Source organism: Protopterus annectens, chromosome 3.part1 (genome assembly GCF_019279795.1).
Source record: "Protopterus annectens isolate FY-2018-M chromosome 3.part1, PAN1.0, whole genome shotgun sequence".
Taxonomy (NCBI): Eukaryota; Metazoa; Chordata; order Ceratodontiformes; family Protopteridae; genus Protopterus; species Protopterus annectens.
Window position 1 is genome coordinate 325,186,363 of NC_056732.1, and position 20,991 is coordinate 325,207,353.

Here is a 20,991-nt window from a genome sequence, read left to right on the forward strand (position 1 = left end):
CATTGTCCATGTTGGTGTGAATGACCTGAGACATACCTCCCTGGACTACATGAAAAGAGACATGGAGGAGCTCTCTGATCTTGTAGCCCAGGCAGGTATGACCCTAGCCCTGAGTAGCATCCTGCCATCACCCAGAATGATACCACAGTACAAGGACAAAATGATTGACGTCAAGAATTGGCTAAGCTTCTGGTGTCATTCTAAGGGGATCCAGTGTTTGTCTGTCTGGGACGACATGATCGACAGACCACGATGCTTTGCCAGAGATGGCCTGCACCTGTCCCCCTTGAGATTCCGGATAATGGCTAAGGCTCTTGCCACCCCTATAGTGCCTTTTTTAAGCAAGGTTCAAATGACAAATTCACCACCGTAACAGGTACAAGCAAGCAAAATCTGAGGGTAATGCTACTCAATGCTAGAAGTCTAAACCTCAAAATGCACTCACTCGAGGCACTCCTTAAAATGGAGAACATCGACATCTGTGCAGTGACTGAGACCTGGTTCAAAGCTCCAGAGAGCACCCCTGCATTACCAGGCTATAATTCATACCACACCTTTCGGCCACCTAACCCGGAACGAAGCATTAAAGGTGGAGGCGTGTCCATATTTATTAAGGATATCCACACCTCCAGGCTAGTTGCACAGCATAATGCATCCGAGATTATCCAAGTGCAACTAACTCTGGGCAAGACCGCAATCCAAATTGTAGCTTGCTACAGACCCCCCCACCATGCCCCAGGATTCCCACTCCTCATTTCTTGATACACTGGAAAGTATTAGGGTACAACCCAACACCATAATAATGGGCAGTTTCAATTACCCCACCATTAACTGGGAAAACTACTCATGTACCAACTCTTTTGCTCAACGTTTTCTGGAATTCATAAATTCCAACGCCTTGGATCAACTTATTTACACCCCCACCAGGGGGAGCAATATCCTAGACCTGATCATTACCAACATGGGCAACCGGTGTTCCACACCAGAGGTCAATTCCTCGTTGGTCAGATCTGACCTCAAGCTAATCGCACCAGACATCCACATCCCACCCCCACCCCCAATTAGTGAAACCACCGTAAAAAAACTTCTCCAAAGCCAACTTCACATTTCTTAAGACAGAAGTGGCAAACTTCATGACACCCATGCAGATGAACAACAGAGGTACGACTGCTGAATCCTACACAAATGCACTTTATAAGCACTTACACGAGTGCATGGACCATGCTATCCCTAATAGAACCAAGATACTATCCTCCAAAAAAAGGAAGCCAATCTGGTGGTCCTCTGCCATAAACAAACTCTACAACAGAAGAAAGAAACTGTTGCAAAAAAGAGTAAAATCCCATGACTGGAGGAACTCCCTGGTCAACCTCAGTAAGAAGCTGAGATCCCTCATAAAATCCTCCAAAGCTAGGTATGAAAACAAAATTACCACGGACTCTAAAGACAACCACAAAGCATTCTATAGCTATGTCAAGAATCTCAATGGCAACACTCAGATCTACTCTGAGTTACAGCACAATGGCACTAAATATACAGAACCAGCTGATATTGCCAACATCCTGGCAGATAGGTTCAGTGCTAACTTTACCCCCCTCTTACCCCCTAGAGGGCCCATCTCTATACCTGAAGAATGCAATGTTCCTGTAATCATGGCTGCACAGGTAAAAAACACACTCTCCAAAGCCAAGAACACAGCATCCATGGGACCTAACAATATCCCAGGCTGCATTCTACAGAATGAACTGGCACCCTACCTAAGTACCATGTTCAATCATAGCCTCACCTCAGGCTTTGTGCCCACTGAATGGCGCACCACAATGGTTATCCCACTCCACAAAGAACTATCATCCCATTAGCCTGCCTGGTCTGCAAGGCCATGGAATGTATCATCATGGAACTCATAAACAAAGACATTGGTAATCTCCAAACTCTGGACCCTACCCAGTTCAGATTTGTAAAAGGCAGATCATGTCTCCTAAACCTGATTGACTTCTTTGAAGCAGTCACCAAAGCCATAGATGAGGGTAAAGTGGTTCACACAGCTTATCTAGATCTCACCAAGGCTTTCAACACCATCCCCCACTCTGGAATTATAGATAAGCTCACTAAACTAGGTATAAATCCTTATGAAACAAGATGGGTTGCCAACTGGCTCACAGACAAAACCCACACTGTGAAAGTAGCGGACTCCAAATCCGACTTCAGACTAATGACAAGTGGAGTACCACACGGTTTAGTCCTGGGTCCTCTCCTGTTTGGTATCTACTAGGACTGCAAACTAGGAGCCATAATCGAAACTCCTAACGAAGTGGACATCTTACAAAAGGACCTCACTGAGACAAATACCTGGTGTCAAAGCCATGGCCTGAAGCTCAATGCCAAAAAGTGTATTGTCATCCCCTTTGTTAAAAACTCTGTACCCATGAACTACCACATAGCTGGCAGTCTACTTAATGCCAAAAATGTGATGAGACCTTGGGACACAGGTGGACAGTAGTCTCTCCTTTGATAATCACATCGCCACAGTGGTCGGCTCACCTCATCACAAAAGGTTTCTCATCCAGAAAAAAGAGGTCATTGTTCCCCTCTACTCATCTCATTAGACCCATTATAGAGTACAACACCTCACAAAACATCTACAACAACTGGAAAGGCCACAGAAATACCTCACAAAGAGGATTACTGGCCTCAAACAGATGCCCTATGCAGAATATAAGCCTGCTCAGAGGTGATCTCTGCCTAATGTACAAAGCTATGTCAAACCCAGAGCTGTTGGACATGCTCCACTTAAAGAAATCCCTGTCACCACAATAAACAGAACATGCTGGAGGGATAGATTCCTGTCCCAGAGATTTCCCATACTCTGGAACAGACTACCTATCTATGTCAAACAGAGCTCCTCATTAGCACTCTTCAAGAAAAATCTTGATGATCGGATGGGAAATAGGAAATTCACCCCAGGGATCACTTCTGTGGCTGTCCTCGACAGGGGCATAGGAAAATAATTTTCTTGGGTGGAGAAAGCCAGGGTACATTTTTGGCTAGGCTTATATAGGCCCTAGGGCCAATAGCCTAGTACCTACCTATGAACCTATGAAAAGCCAGATCTAACTGTAGGACTCCCAGCCTCCTTTTCAGTGGATTCCTATGCATCCATCTAATCAAAGCTTCCTGTTTCCTTGTATCTAAGGAAGTCATAGGGCCTCTTCTCCCAGATCAAATAGGGGATGAATTCTATTCGAGAGTCTTTCTTGTGCCAAAGAAAGAGGGAATTTGGAGATGTGTTCTAGACCTTTCTTTTCTAAACCTTCACATGAGAGTCCAAAAAATCAAAAGGCTTTTTTTTGTAGTCTCTGTTATCTCTTATTCATCCTCTCAGTTTTCTAGTATCTCTGGATTTAAAAGATGCTTATTATCACATTCCAGTGCTCAAAGATTTCAGATGTTTTTTTTTTCTTTGTCTGGCTTGCATTTTCAATTTTTTGCTTCAGTCTTTGGCTTGCCTACAACTCCAAGGGTGTTTACAAAATGCCTGGCTCCTGTTATAGCCCATTACAGGCTGCAGAGCATTCACATTTTTCATATTTAGATAGCTGCCTTACTTTTGCAACTTCTTTTTCAAGATATCAAGACTCTTTGGATTCAGTTAAAAACCTTTTCCCCAGTGTGGGATTTCGGGTGAAAATAGTGAAACCTTCTCTCATTCCTTCTCACAGGATATTGTTTCTCGGATGTATCCCTGATGCATCCTTCATGATGGCTTTTCTTGAATTTTAGAAGGAACAGTTTCTGATATTCTTCAACCAGTCTTTGACATCTGCCAGGGAATATCTCTGGATATTGGGTTTCATGATCGCTACAATTCTCATGGTTCCTTTGGCCAGACTTCACATGGTTTCTCAAATCAGTTTGTATCCAGTACTAATGCCCTCTATCATTTCAGATTCCAGTGCTGGGATTTGTAAAAAGGGAGTTACTCTGATGGGTAAACCGGCTGTCTCGTGCAGCCCAGGTCTCCCCTTTCTTTCCAACCCTCCTACTTAGTATGTAACCACAGATGTCTCAGAGTTTGCTTGGGGAGGTGTAACGAAGGGATGAAATTTCACTGACTGTGGAACAAGCAGGACAGATTAAAACACATAATGTCAAAGAAGTAATGTCTCTTATAGATGGTCACAAGTCTCTAAATCATCTTTGGATTTCAGGCCCTGCACTAGTAATCATAGACAACACCACAGAGATGTGGTACATAAATAGGGGAGTACTAGATTATAACCCCCTTTGCAGACTAAAAATCTAAAAGACCATCCATTGTAGTGCATACCAGTCCTTCCATCTTACCTGAACCTAATGAGAAGGGTTGAGGACAAAGTAGCAAAAAAAATCCAAAAATAGGATAGTGTAAAAAACCCCAAATATCCACAATATTCCTGATAGATCCTGCAAACTATGTCTTCCTTTTTCGGAGAAATAAGGCAAAAACAGTTTGCTTCCAGAAAAAAAAAATGTTATTCACTGGGTTACACTGGATGAGAGTGTTTGTCACCGGGGTAATTTTTGCAGTAGCTTATAAAGTTTACTAAAACCAACTCACCCTTATATACACTCAACAAAAGGGGGGACTATAGGTGACTGGTATGTACAACCCTGAGAAGCCTAATTAGCATGTTTGCTAATAATGACCGATGTGGATTCTCCCTGCAGTGGTGAGACTATATTGTGCTTCTTCTATTCCTAAGAATTAAAACAGTATATTTACAGTCATTTGTGCATCAAGGATTAAATGAAAAAATCTCAGTTATAAATAGTTTTCCAAGTTCCTCTTAAAGGTTTTTGATGTTGTACAATAAAGTGCAAGTCCATAGTTATAAAGCTGTCAAATATTCTGTCATTATTCTCGTCGGTCTTTTTCACACAATATCTAGTTGGGTAGCCTGCTTTTATGAGGCTAATGTAGACAGACACAGTTAAGCACGGGGTTTCTTAAAATCAAAGTCATAGTGCTTCAGATCCATCAAAAAGTAACCATAAAATGTCAAATAACAAGTCCTTAAGTAATTTAAAAAAATAACAAAGTCATACAGAATGAGCTTCTTAAAAAGGTTGCTATCTTTTACGAGGTTGGAGACCAAATTCAGAAAAAAGTGAATAGTGTGAAATGGCAGTGTGAACTGAATCATGGTTAAAAATGCCTGCTTTTACAGGGCCTTGGACTCAAGTGCATCAGTGTCTAATATTAGTATAACCTGCCAATAAACCACCACTATGCCTACCTCAACGTGATTCAGGTCCATATCATTTTTGATAGAATCAAAAATCATTTAACAAAATTTTTGAAAAGAAAATTTTAGTTCCTTCTTTTCAAGCAATGCATTTGTGTTACTTTGAAGTGGTCTGATATCTAGAGAATCCACAATATGAAAGGTGAATTTGTTGCAACCAGGGTGATCTATGTTATGTTTGGCCAAGAGCTTTTCACAACCTTAAGTTTAACATTACAAAGTTGATGAGTATTCCTTATCTTGAGTTTATTTATTGCCTTACCTGTATAAAAACAGCTGCATTTTTTTTTACAATGGGCCCTGTAAACCACATTTTCAGTATTGTAGTCCCCTTGTGTGGTGCTCCAGTTTTTCTTGTTTGAGTTAAGGAAGATGAAGTGGTTACTTTTGGTTATGATATTTCAGTATCTGCTGTCAGGGGGCCCACATTTGTAATGAATGGGCCTTTAGTGGTTTCAATTCAAATGTTGGTGCTCTTCTGTTTTTAATGAAGTCCCTGATGCTTTTTGCTCTCTGAACACAAAACTTAGCACAGGTTTGAGAATCATACCTATGTGTTTATTGTCTGAACTGATTACACAGTTGTCTATAATCACTTTCCTTATTTCTTTATTCTTTGTAGTCTGTGGTGTATGTGAGGGCCATACTTCTCTTTCTGGCTTCAGATTTAGGGTCCTTATATAAACTTCTGAATCACCTTATTTCCCCTTCCTGCTGGCTTTAGTAAATTGGAAGCATTAATTTCCTTAAGGTCTTTGATAGGAATCAGAATGATGCAAAGCATCCTTTTGTTGTATTCTCTGGATAGAAAGTCTCTTTGAAGGCTGTGAAGGTTGTTGACAAAATCGTCTGGTTATTTTGAAACTCATGGTAACCTAATGCCTTGTTTAACTAAATTATTTTAGTTATTTGGTGGTGCATTCTGCTGTTTTAGAGTAAAATGTTCATCCTTGTGGGTTTTCTGTAAAGATTGTTTGACAATGTACCAGAGTTCAGATCTTTCCATACTGTTAAATCCAGAAAATTGACCATTGTTTTGCTGTGGTTGATGGTGAAATGTAAAAAAGTGGTGGAGTGGTGAGTCCCCTTTACAGACTAGCTAGGGTAGACTGGGGACTCGCAACTCAGTGCAATCGAATCTTGCAGGTTACTTACATTCTGTCACAGTAGAATGTGGTTTTAGATAAGTTGAATGCGACCAGGATAGACCCCCATAAATGGAAATTGCACCTGAGGGTCTTCCAAGAATTGATCCATCTGTGAGAAATTCCTGAAATAGATTTCTTTGTCTCCATTCACAACAGACAGTTAATAAAATTCAGCTCCAGGTCCAGGATTCCTTGCCCAAAGGTCTGGAAGACAGATGCCTCTTCTACCCTTTCCCCTGATGCCAGAATTTCTGCTAAAGATTCAGTACTACTTTCCCAGAGTGTGTGGTGACCCCCTTTTGGGTCAGCCATCAGTGGTTCTCCCTTCCCTTGAAATTGGCCAAGAGTGGTTACCCCAAGCTTTCTCACAGAATAGACTTACTCACAGAAGTTGCTTGATGCACCCCAACCTTTGTCTTTCAATTGACTGACTGGATCATTATATTCTGTCTCTCAGATACTGTTGCCCAGTTTGAGGGACAGGATTTAGATTGGGACTATGTTTCTTAGGTTTGCTGTCCTCGGTATGGGGAATCTGACACTGAGGAAAGTTTTTCTTCAGATTCCATCTGACCTCCCCCCAAAAGAGAAATATTTTCTAATACTGTTGCCCAACAGTCAGTCACCTGCCAAAAAAAATCAGATAGATTGTACAAAGTGCTTCTGACTCACCACGTTAGATCTTACAGTAATTGCTTTGTCAGTGTTAGCTTCTGCTAAATTTATTTCAGCAGCCAGTCCAATCCCTTCTGACAAACCAGGAAAAGCCATTTATAGCATTGGGAAGAATGTTTAGACTTCCTTCACCTTTGGATTTCAGAATAATGAATTGCCAGGCTCAAATGCCTATATTTCTGCTAGTTCATGTTGATATGAGAAAATTAATTGCTGACTTTCCCTCCTCGGAAATTAAAGCATCTTTAAATTCTATACTGTATTTTGTGTCTTATGTTACCAAGCATTCCTTAAAATGTGCATATGACACTCTTTATGCTGTGATGAGAACAATTGCCAGCCCACTCTTAAGATTTGCCAGAGGTTGTCAAACCTGAGATTTTGAATACTTCCCAGAATAAACTAGCGTTACATGGTTCTTCTTCTGCTGAGTTCCTTAACAAGTTTGATATAAGGAGAATGTAAGTGCAGAAGGTTACCCAGATTTTTTAACCCTGCTTTCCAAAATTTAATGGAGACCTTTCCTTTAAGTCAGATTTCTTTTTTCCGGAAACATAATAAGCTTTCCTAAAAGGGAGTGGGTAGAAAAATTTAAAAAAAACATTGTCAGTGAGGTTCAAAGAAGAAAGGAAGGTCTTCCCAAAATCCAGACAATCTAAGAATAAGTGAGTGTTGACTCCCTTAATTGTTTTAATTCCCCACTCTAGCAATCATATAAAGCTATGCTAGAGTCTAGGCCTTCACTTTCCTTTTTAGCATCTCATAAACTCAAACTTAGGCTACCATAGCAGTGATACATTTGAACATCAACTGTTAAGGTAAGCTTACTTCTGTCTGGATGTCCACATACAACCAAGATTTTATTTGGGCAAAATTAATAATTTTAGAAAAAACAGATCAACATTTTGGGTCCTATGATGAGAAGAAGAAAGGACATCCAGCATCTACACAAACCATTTCTGGATGGCTATCACATGATATTCAGGTTCTCTACTGTAGTCATGGCTACCTGTGTATAAAGGATTGCATCTACAAACTAGTTTCACGTATTCTAATGCAGTTTTTAAGGAATTCTGATTGGACTGTCTGCTATAAAATGTACTTATTTACCTAGCTTCAGAGGCAGTGTATGTTGAATTATATTCAGACCCCTGCACTTACTGCTTATTTCCCATTCGTCTGACTTACCACTGCTTATTGTGCCTGCATTTTCCAAGATATGAATGTGGGTGGTTGTTATCCAGGCAGTTGTCAGGGTGCTTTCTAATCAGTCTACCCCCCCACAAGGCTAGTAAGGTGCTCCTGTGAAGAAAAGGCTTGCTGTTCTGTTCTAGAGGGTGTGCGTGCTTCCACACATATACATTTACAGGAAGAAACAAGCACACATCCACAGTCCACACACTGATTAATGTGACACCAACCCCCAAGTGAGTGTCTGCAGTATAGCAGACTAGACTACTTCCCCATTCCCTAGACTGACAGTTCACTCCCACCTTTCTCAGCAATTTCCTTCATTGCCTAAATCACTAATCAATCTCACTTCTGTTGGGTTGCATTTAGGGCTTTATTCATCAGCACCAAGGAGCTGTGACCTTCATACTGAATTTTATTTTTAAAAATATTGAAAATCTCATTTCATGACTTTTCTTCAAAAATGCAACATCAAAAAGCTAAAAGAATGGCCACTCATGCACCAAATCAAGCTTTTAAAACTTTATTTTAGGGAGGGGGACAGGCATTTTCTTTCACACTCATATGCCTTTTGCATCCCCTGTTCTCATATAATTTACTCCAGGATCACCAAACTTTGGACTACAAGTGTTAATAAAAATTACCCATTGTTTACAGTGATCTGTTTCAAAGGCTCATATTTTTAACCATGGCTGTAAAGTGCCAAGTAACAAGCAGCCCATAGTGTGGCATGGTCTACAGCTAGTCAGATAGGCATCAAGGCTTGTGTAGTACCAATAGACCAAGAAAAGCACTGTATAGTAAAACAGCTGAGCCACATTACTAGAAGAAGTAGAGCTGAGCTGGTGCTACCCTAGAAGAGGGCATGTGCATGGAATATGAAACATCATGGGAAAGGTAGAAAAGCATGCCCAATGTTACGCATGCTTATGCACACAGCAAAGCACCACATTGCTGCCACATATATAGAGGCAGGAAGCCCAAGGATGGAGGAAAGGAGTAATAGCTATCAAAGGGAAAACAGTGAGAACCTTTGGTTTAATTTCTCAAAACCTTTTGCTTTTCTAATGCCATGATGGGAATGGACCCCATTCCTAAGTCAGTATTAAGATTCATAAAATTTGTATAGTTTCAATCTTTGATGTTAGTCAAAAGTGCTGTTCGCAGCACCTCCAGTGTGCCCAGAACTGACTGCCTTTGCAGTTCATATGGAGTTATATGTATTAGTAGTATATCTAAATATGACTGTAGATTCTTTTTATTACACCCATTCCTCCTACTACTGTTGGAACTGTCTGTGTATCTACCTTCCACATTACTCTTGTTTCTGCCTGCAAATTCTGATATTTTATGACTTTGTGTCTTTCTGTACGTGAGAACTATAATCACTAGGTGTAGTAATTTCAATGATCGATGCTACATTTGCCTTTTTTTTCATGGAGAACTATAATTTTCTCACATCAGTGTTTTGAATCGTTGTTAATGGGTGATCCCATGTGATGCACACTTCATCATTCCCTATAACACTTTGTAGTTTTTGTTTTCAGTGTTTCTCAGCTACTTCTATATTGTAGTGTTTGCGCAATCCCCAATGCAACAATCATGACACATTATTATGCCTTTCAGTGTACAGGCCCACAGACATGAGTGTATTGCACCCAGCATCAAGGTGTGCAACTGATTCCAATTTTTTTTACAAAACCTACATTTGTCTGTTTCTCCCACATGTTCAGTGGACTTTGTAAACCAATGTGTACATAGTCTGATATTTTGGGCTTCCATTATTAACCTTTCATCCTTTGGTTTCAACTCAGCTGAGTTTAACCATTCCTGTTTCAAATCCTGATCAACATGAAGTTGTTCCAGGAGATCTCTATACTCGCCACTATATTTATGGCTTTTCCACATCCTTCTCCTTCTTATATGATCCTTCTCCTTATATTCATTCTTTTGTTTTTGGTACTTTCAGTTGTTGTCTGATTTTTGTCTACTTCTGGTTTGATTTCCATTCCTGCTTGTCACATAAATGCTTCTGGTAAACTAAGCAGAGGTCATCTTAGACTTCCTTTCCTCATGTTTTAAAACTTTCACTGTGTTTGGTTCTGAGGAGGTCAGCAGATATCTGTGCAGCCCCACAACTGCAGACTGGTGCATGTAATTAGTTTCAAGAAGGCCCACAGCTCCGTCAGAGCAAAGGATATATAATCTTGGTAAACACTGATTTTTATATATCATTTCATAAGCGTGAAGCATTTCTCGTTTTTCCGTTTAACTGATCCAATATCTTTTGAGGTCAGTCAGTCACACCAAAGCTGTAAGCTAAAACATGGAGAGCAAATTGGTTTATAGCTTGGATTTTTATTCCTAGATATCAGGGCTGTTTTCAATATTAGTTTTAGTCTAAAAAGCGTTTCAACTGAGTTTTATTCACATTTGTTCATGTTTTACTGCTGATCAATTCCCAAATATGTATACAGTCCTTCCTGCTCAAGTTCCTTTATATCACATTCCTTAGATTGATATTTTCTTGGTACTTGCAACTTTCTTTCTTTAAATGTTACTTTTGCACATTTTATCAAGACCAAATGTCATTCTTAGATTATCTGAGAAAGTTTTAACCGCTTACAGTTGTGCTTTCAACTCCTCATCTGATGAACTGTATAATTTTAAGTCATCCACAAAAAGTAGATGAGAAATCTTTAAGCAGGTTTGTTTTCTAAGAGCCAAATTACAATCAAGACCTAACCTGTTAATTAAACAGCTTAATGGGTTCAGGGCAAGACAAAGCAACAGTGGCAACAAAGAATCACATGGAATATCCTCCTTTGAATTTTTATCCCAAGGATAATAATATGCCCTTTGTCATGATTTAATTACAAAATGTTTAGAAAAGGGGTAATAACAATCAAAGGAAAAACACACAATTGTAACCACAAAAAATGACAGATGTGAAGGAAATAAGGACATTTCTTTTGTGGAAAAGACTCACACTGGAAATATATGAAGAAGAATAGGTGTAGAAAGTAGTGAGAAATGGTTATGGGAGCAACAGAGAGAGAAAGAAAGGAAGGTTGCAGTGGCATACAGCCAAGCATACAATGTAGGTGCAGACTGTCAGTGGCACTATTGACACAAAAGATGGAGACAAGTGTGGATAGACACAGTCGGAGAGCAAACATGTGGTGGTGTGAACAATAAATTATTGGTAAGGCAGGGGGAATATCTGTATGAGAGATAAGAGAAGGTATATGGCATATGTTAAGCTGTCCTGGAAGCCGGCCATCCAAAATGACAGTCAGCTGTGTGGCTGACATCATGTGCAAGCTGCACATTCCAGTGGTCCATTGGTCAGGATCTGCTGGTCATGCAGCTCAACCAGATGCACAGAGAGGTGCTGCACAGTTCCAAGTCAGGCATCCAACAGTTGGTGCTGCTGAGATGACACCAACGTCTTCAGCTGCTACCAAGAGACCACAGATGATCACTCTAGATCACTGTCAGAAAAGGAGCCTCCACCACCCCCTCCTGAGAACTGTCAGTGCAGGATGCCAGTAAGCTGTCCAGGTTGCCTTCATCCATCCTCCTGCTAAAGATGGACCTGACGACCACTGGAAACCCAGCATCAGTGGTGTCAGTCAGCACAATCCAAGATGAGTGTCACTGCTTCTTTTCCACAACCACAACTAGACCTGTGGAAGGAAGTGTTACCAAAGAAAATGTATTATTTTGCACATATATTATGCGTAAAATTGCACCTGTACAGAATAGTAGTGCATATGGCGTATACACCCCGCTAATGGGAAACTCACATTTGCCTTCTATGCCATCCCACTGTGGTGGCATGACAATGCTTAACAGCTATAATCAAAGTAGAAAAACTGTTTCAGTAGATTGGTGGACCTTTTAACAGAATAGGGAAAAGAAACTAAGGCTTAAAGTAAAACTTTGGTTCTCTCTACCTAAACTCTGCCTTCTGTTGTCAAAGCAGGTAAGAGTTATACCACTACAGCTCATTGTATTAATGCCTGCACTGCTAACAACAATGGGTGATACCAGTGGCATTGAGGCTCAGGAATCTAGTTTAAAAGGGAGAACTATTCTGGCTATGCTTATAAATGACTGATAATAGCACAACGTTGCGAGTCCACAGATATGATTTATTGACACAAAGTACACAAACTAGTTAAGCGCTTTCATCAAATAGTAGTAGAAGTCATACTATTTGATGAAAGCGCTTAACTATTTTGTGTACTTTGTGTCAATAAATCGTATCTGTGGACTCGCAACGTTGTGCTATTATCAGTTATTTGGTTTCATTTTAGCACTTGGACACCATTTGGTTGGACTATGCTTATAAATGTCCTAGGGCAGATAGCCTAGTACCTGCCTATGAACCTATGAACCTATTACTGTCCTTCCTGGCATCCACCTTATACAATGTGCCATCACAATGCCCTTGCAAGCACTCCTCAAAGTCCTTATGGAAGAAGAACAAGAACATTTTGCTGTCTCTCAGAAACCAGGCAGAAGCCCTGCTATTTCTGATACCTGAGGAAGCCATTTCCAATCATAAAGGCTCATTCAAGGACAAAATGGTAGCCTTGTGCACACTAATGCACATTCCCACATCACATGATGCGCACCATGATGCTGCAGTTGGGTGCATCCGACTGCTCTTCTTTCAGGGTCATGGTCCTATGAGCAATATATGATCTATGCACAAGTGTTCCTAGCCTTGGGCCGAGCAAGGTAGCATCATTAATTGTGGATAACACATTGTATTAAAATGGAATTACTTCATAAAAAGCTTATTTAACAGACGGGTTTCGGCCTTCGCGGCCTCTGGCCTTCTTCGGTGTATGACAGAAAAGAAAAAAAAAGTCCAAAAAAAAAAATATGTCACAAAACAATGAATATTCACAGTTACACAGATCACATCCATATAGCAAACATTTTGAATATTCATATTACTAGGTAATTTTGACTCATAAATATTCATAACACATTGTATTACCACAGCAATTCAGAGATAAGGGAGATAAATGTACTCATTAGCATAATTGTCATGCTGTGAGGCCTTTATTAGCATGATGTAAAATATCAGCACCATTTTAGATAAGAATGCTTTAAGATGAGTCACTGTGGAATCAACACTTTATAAAATATAACTTTGGACTTTGAGATAGACCTACTAAAGTAAGGCAGTATACCTGGCAATGTACCCGTCCACTGTACTTGGCACCGATAGTGGCAGGCTGCAGTAGGAGTTAGTGTTTGTGAGTGTGGGCACACAGTACAGTAGCATGGTACGGTCTTGTCCATCTGTCTGCTGGGGAGAGGATACACTGTAGAGTAAGCGCACCTAGAGAAGGGCATGACACAAAGGATATGATGGCTCGTGTAGATAGGGTGAATCATGGCAGTGTATTTTTAAGGTGGGGAACAAGGTGTGCAGAGCACTGCAAGTGGTCAGTATGTTGATGTGTTGATGTGGGAAGGAATGTCATGATACAGGAAGGGGAAAATGGCTGCAGCACTACAGGGGACAGCTGACTGTCTGCCCAATGAGGGTTAGGGCAGGGGGAAGTATACATATATACATCACACCCACACGAGGCTATGCACACACATGAACAACGCATGTAACTCACAAGTATACAGGTCTTGACATGGGCCTATAAGAAAATCAACCATTGGAAAAGTTTACCATTTAGGAGAATGAGATGTTACTGCAGTCCCTTTTCACACACAGAATGCATATCCTGGGCTGCATATGATAGTGCACTCAAAGAACAGTGCACTGGACATAACCAAGGACATGTCCATAAAGAACAGTACACTGGACATAACCAAGGACATGTCCATCACAGGAGATGAACTATCAACAGGGAAGTGGGTCACAGCAGTGGAAAAATTCCTGTTTTCCCTATCCCAGTTAGGGGATCTGAAACTTCATACATGGTGGTGGCTTGGATGTGGGAGATGAACTGTCCACATCCACAAGTTTGTCTGTAGGGGATGTCCCAGTTTTATTTTAGCTATTATATGCATATTTTGCATGGTGTACTGAATATGTGGTAGGATTTGCCTACCAGTAGGCTTTTGGGTATCTGACCTCCAGGCACCTCTGCACTGCAAATGCAACAGTCTGCATAACAAGTTATATTCCAACTGCCTATTAGACAATGGGCAAACTGTACATCAATACCCTGATTGAAGAATGAGCGTTCTCCAGCAGGGTATTAATGTACAAGTAATGCCTGCAGAGAAGAACGAGTCCACCGCGTCACGGCTGCTTATCAAGCCGCCATGGAGCTCGGACTGAGGAAACGGAATGGCTGCCATTATTTTATGCTCGTTAAGCAGCATTTTTGCTGTTTAGCAAGTGTAAAATATAGAAGTGTGTCTGTGTGTGAGTGTTTGCTTGGTTGTCAGTGAGAGTGAGTGAGCTGGTATTATACACTTGCTAAGCAGAGCTTTTACTGTTTAGCGAGTGTAAAATAAAAAGAGAAAAAAAAAGAAAATGCAGCATGTGTGTGAGTGTATGCATGCATGTTAGTAAGAGAGAGAGAGAGCGATCATATGTGTGTGTGTGTGTGTGTGTGTGTGTGTGTGTGTGTGTGTGTGTGTGTGTGTGTGTGTTTCTATCTGCATGTGTGTGTGAATGGGTTCATGAAAGCAGAGAGACTGTGTGTGTGTGTGTGTGTGTGTGTGTGTGTGTGTGTGTGTGTGTGTGTGTGTGTGTGTGTGTGTGTGTGTGTGTGTGTGTGTGTTTCTATCTGCATGTGTGTGTGAATGGGTTCATGAAAGCAGAGAGACTGTGTGTGTGTGTGTGTGTGTGTGTGTGTGTGTGTGTGTGTGTGTGTGTGTGTGTGTGTGTGTGTGTGTGTGTGTGTGTGTGTGTGTGTGTGTGTGTGTGTGTGTTTCTATCTGCATGTGTGTGTGAATGGGTTCATCAAAGCAGAGAGACTACGTGTGTGTGTATGTGAGAGAGATAGAGAGAGAGAGAGATGGATGGAGAGAGTGAGAGAGAAAGCAAGAGTGATGTGTGAATGAATGCATGTATGTAAGCAGAGGAGATTGCCTGTGAGAGAGATCGAGAGAGAGTAACACAATGTGTATGAAAGCAGCTGGAGACTGTGAGAGATTGAGAAAGAAGGTGAGACAGATCTTGTGTGAGTGAATGTGTGTGTATGAAAGCAGAAGAGACTGTGTGTGTGTGTGTGTGTGTATATGTGTGTGTGAAAGCAGATGAGACTGTGTATGGGAGAGAGAATGGGCTGTTTGTAAAGTTGTTGTGTTTCACTTGCTTATTTTTTAAGCACTAAATTATATATATATAGATATATATATATATATATATATATATATATATATATATATATATAAGTCATGTAAAATGCTTCCTCCAACACCATTAACATATACTACAACCTGAAACAGTAGGTGGAGGAACTACTTTACCTTAAAAATATATTAAAAAAATAATGTAGTACTTAAAAATAAATAAGCAAGTAAAACACAACAATTTTACAGCAAGCCCATTGTCTAAGCGCAATAATGTCCTCCAGGGTGTGTGTTAATGTGTAATTAACACCCTTCCAGGGGTGTACATAACACCCCTGGGCAGGCATTAATTACACATTAACACATACCCTGGAGGGCATTATTGCTTGTTTACACTTCGATCTCACACACACTGCAGCCAGCATTAAAAAATTCAGGTTGTTAAGCTGGCAAGGTAAGGTAAAAGAAGATTTGATGTATCGAACATTCACTATTATGACCTGCAACTATGTATATGTGTGTGTGTGTGTGTGTGTGTGTGTGTGTGTGTGTGTGTGTGTGTATATATATATATATATATATATATATATATATATATATATATATATATATATATATATATATATATATATATATATATATATATATATATATATATATATATATATATATATATATATATATATATATATAATATATATATATACACACACACACACACACACACACACACACACACATATATATGTGTATATATATATATATATATATATATATATATATATATATATATATATATAGAGAGAGAGAGAGAAATAGATTTAGATATACAGCAATGCAACATGCAGGAGAGAAACAGTTATATGGATATACAACACAAGCACACATGGGCATGCACACACAAATGTACTCATACACACACACTGTTGCTGAAGTCTCTATTTTATATTTGTCAGGACAGTGAGAATAAATTTCAGCGGGGGCCAAGTAGGAGAGGAAAATGTTCCTTTATTCCATTAATAGTGAAGCAACATCCATAATGAAAGTGGTATTGCTTGATGTTTCTGATGTGTCAAAATGTGAAAGAATATATCTGAAAAATTGCTTACTTTGTTTTATTTTCTGGATAATGTACCTTTATATGTAAATCCCATTTGTAGATTTAGTCTTTTAGTTTTTATACAGGGGTATACACTGATCACAATAGACACTGTTTGTAGGCACAGCCCAGGTGAACAGTGTAAGGGCAGCACAGTGTCCGTGGCAGAAAGCCAAGTGCATGTACCTGAGTCTGAAGGTAGAAGATACAGTTGCATCCAGATTCACTTGTGTAGTTTAGGTCTGCTAGGATTGTTTAAGCAACAAGGCAGTGCTGTCTGTAGGTGGGAGGTCTGATACACAGTTAATGGGTTGTTTTGACACACAGAACACCTGCAAGCTGATTCCAGACCTTTTAGTCATGCATTAAAACTATCCCCAGAGTGTTGTGCTACCCTTGTTAAATTGATAAATGTGATGAAGTCTAACTAAATTCATTTCTAGTTGCACATTAGAATGTTCAAATGCGTGACTAGCAGTCAGTAAGATGGGTTACTGCACAGTCACCCAATTAATCATTTACAGCTATTTGATTTTAGGCTAATTTTATATAAAATTGTACTGTTATTTTCTGAGTGAGTTTAAAAAGTTGAGATATGAGTAGAAATCCAATACAAGTAATACAGATCTATGCTTGTCTTACCTTACTAAGAAATGTTACAGAGAGGCCTACTTTCATTAAATGCAACAATACCTCCAGGGTAATATGGTATTTGCAGTTTCCACAAACCTGTCTTCATGACTTCATCTAGATGTTGCTTTCTGCTTAAGCCACATTTAGTGGATTTTGATGATGTCACTATCCAGATGACTGGCATATTAATAAGAAGCAACAATTATTTTATGTATTTCATTTTGCTCATGTTTTGCTGTCTTGGGAAATCATAATAAATTGGAACCAACCGTCTTTTTTGTACCTGAGATGCAGAAAACCACAGGCATCTGTAACAACTTAACTTCACAGTTAAATATTAAATACCAGATAGACAAAAATACTAAGAGTAGCAAAACAGAATGCACCATGCATGAAATTCCTCAGGCTAGTCACATTAATTTACACTGCAGAAAGAAATCAGTCAGAAAAGCACTTTAGGAAGTAATGCAGGCACTTCATAATCTGTATGTGAATGTGGAATCAAGCAGAGGTTAAAGCAGAGACATATTCAGCAACGTTTTCTGGTATACAACTTTTTTTTTTTTTAATCTTGGAATTCAGTATATATGGTCACACAAAAATAAAAATAAAGAGGATAATTTTGAGTGCAGCACAGCTAAAGTTTGGAATACTTTGAATTTTAAAGGGGAATAAATCCTCACTACTGCTGCTGCCTGAACAACAGACAAGGAAATGGTATGAGTGGTGATCCAGTAATTTCCCATTTCAAGCATTGCTTACAGTAAATTTCTCGGGTTTGTGTACTTTCAGGAGCGAGTTTGAATGAGTGTGCTATGGAAAAACAAAAGGAGGAATTGTGCCTAGTGTAACACTGTCGAGTATAGTCTTAAAATAACAGACACCTTTTCCTCTCTAGGGGCTAGAAGTGAAGACAGACTACATTCCATTGCTGAAGTCACTCGCAGCTTATGGCTGGCAGCTGACCTGTGTACTTCCTACTCCAGTTGTAAAAACAAACAGGTACTATATTTATGTATTTGGTTTCTTGTGTCATGAGGTTCACATACTGATGTTTCACATATCTCAGAAATGAAGTTCTTACTATTGCAGCAAAAGACTGGACTACTGAAATGCTGACAACTCTGCATTTTAAACATTGTCATATCATTGTAAAATGCTAAAATGTTTAGCAAAGTTTATTTTTCCTTTTATTTTACAGCAGAACCAAATTCATGTGGAAAGGGACTAGCACTGCATGCCGAGATACAGTGCTTTTGTTAGTATCAGTAGTACACATTACAGGGAATTCAATAAAGCCTACACGGATTAATTTCCTGTGCAGGCATAGTGGCACAGATCTTATATGGAAGAAAGCAGCAGTGCGATCCAGTAAACAGAGCTCTGGGGCGTACACAAGTGTGTGAACATGGAAGTGTCTGTGGTATGCAAATCACCTCATAAGCAGGTGAATTGCATGCAGATCAGGATGCTGGAGTGATCCAGCAAGCATATAGGTAGTTCTGCAGACCCCTTGTTGGTGTACGAAGTGTACATGGAAAATTTCCATGTACATGAAATTAAAAAGTGAACAGGGGCTGTAAAACGCAAGTTAGAATGTCAGAAATAGCATAGCAGACACAGATATGTGCAAAACTATGTATGCCCTGTGTGTCCAAAAAGTAATGGAAAATAATTTAAAAGAATTATTAATTTTTAATACTCATATTTTGTTTGTGTGGCATGCAGCAGTGTGCAAACATTCCATTATGCAAAAAAAAAAAATTTTAAAGTGTAAAAATGAAAAAAAATAAAATATGTGACAAAAATGCATTATAGGGCCTTGCATGGAGTATGTACAATGGTAAATGTCCGTGGTTGCTTAGGAGGCAGGTCCTGGAATAGTGTAGTTTCCCGGTTGTGTGCACGGATCTCTATGCAAATGAGCTGGGGTTACTGAATAGCAAAAATGGGTATCCGTGCCCGCGGATCACATCCGTGTAGCCCCAAAACCATGTTCGTGTCCACAGAAGAGGCAGCTGACATCAAAAGGGGGTGTGTCTCTATTTCTTTAAGCACATTGGAGCACAGCAGCGCCAATTTGTGTGCTGCGCTGCTGAGCTGAGCAGGGGGATGTGTCCAGTGCTGCTAAGCTTTGTTTAGCTGCAGGGCGCATGTTTAAGCTGATTTGAGCGTGTTTGTGTGGCACGCCTGTATGCTGAGTGTGCCTGTTCATGGGAGTGTGTCTATTGACTACTGAACATTGTTTATACCTGTGGCACTGGTTTGCAAGCCATGCCGCAGTGCTTAGAGAGGAAGGCTGTCAAAAAAAAAAAAAAGAAAGCGGCTGAGAAAGCCTGTCATATATAAATTACTGATGACACCTGTTCCATCTAAACTGGCCCATTCCAACTCCTCAGTGATGTACTTGGCAGGTGGAATGCATCATCATAGTTCACCAATCACACAGGCTTCATCTGCAGCAGAGCACTATAAAGTATGCATATACCCGACAATCTGATTTTCCCCCATACTCTGCACCATTGGAGTACAGACTTGGGAATTTTAACTGAGAGAATGCTAGGGGTGTCTGCAGCTCTGCTACATCTGTATGTGCTAGATGCTGACGTCAGTGCTGATACTGCTACTGACAATAGGCCTAGACTGAGAAGGAGAAGAGTGTTCAGGCCCAGGAGAACCTTCCAGGAGGTACATGAGCTGGAGATTGTAGAGCACTACAGAATGGACAGGGACATACTACAAGAGCTCACTGAGCTCTGCCACCCTCACCTCAAACAATGAGCCAGCAGACAGGAACCAATCCCAGTGGAAACAAATGTTTGTGTAGCCCTTAGGATACTAGCTAACTAGTATGTGTCTCTTCTGCCATGTAGCACACTACCCAGAGGTACTGGGTGGCACAGACTGCAGTCATGTCCACATCAAAGCACCCCCCAGTGAGGAGAGCAGAGTCTACATCAACCGCAAGGGGTATCACTCCATCAACTGCCAGGTTATGTGCAATGCCAGGGCATTATCATGAAAGTGTGTGCTGGCAGCCCTGGCAGTTATCACAACTCCCATATCTGGAATGCATCACAGCTGTACCAGATGTTTGCTGTGGGGGGACATCCCATACACCATCTGCTGGGGGATGCTGGCTATGCACTGGTACCATGGATGATGACACCCATCAGAAATGCACATACACACCTACCAAAGAATGCCATAATGAGGCACACGCACAAACTAAGAACATCATAGAGTGTGTGTTTGGGCTGCTCAAGTCATGGTTCTGGTGCCTTGATATATCTGGTGGAGCCCTTCAGTACACTCCAGCCACATGTACACAGATGTTCACAGTATGTACCATGCTACACAATATGATCCTACGGAAACAGCTGCAGCAGGATTATCACAGGGAAGGGACACACAACCCCCCCACCACCAATGCCTAGGTTCCCACAGCCACACCCTCAGGGGGACTTGGAGAAGGAACTCCCTGAGGCTGTCCCTGTAGACAGACATAGGCGTGCCCAGTATGCCTTGGCCTTGGCCAGGAGGCAACGCATAGCACATGGACTGACAGCCTAGGGTCCTAGGGACTGATACCTTACTCTGACTCACATACATAATAGAAAGGATGAAAGCCAGACCACACAACATGTACCTAACCATGTAGTGGCTGTGTACT

At 40.4% G+C, this 20,991-nt stretch overlaps 1 protein-coding gene across 3 annotated transcripts in view; it reads left to right on the top strand.

Annotated features, from left to right (window-relative positions):
* Nucleotides 1-20,991, top strand: part of RFTN1 (raftlin, lipid raft linker 1) — a 2,439,049-nt gene that overhangs the window by 2,282,600 nt on the left and 135,458 nt on the right. For all 3 annotated transcript variants that reach the window (XM_044066769.1, XM_044066767.1, XM_044066768.1), the window contains exon 8: nt 18,217-18,320. In XM_044066769.1, coding sequence (XP_043922704.1) covers nt 18,217-18,320 — 104 coding nt within the window. The remainder of the gene's footprint in view (nt 1-18,216; nt 18,321-20,991) is intronic.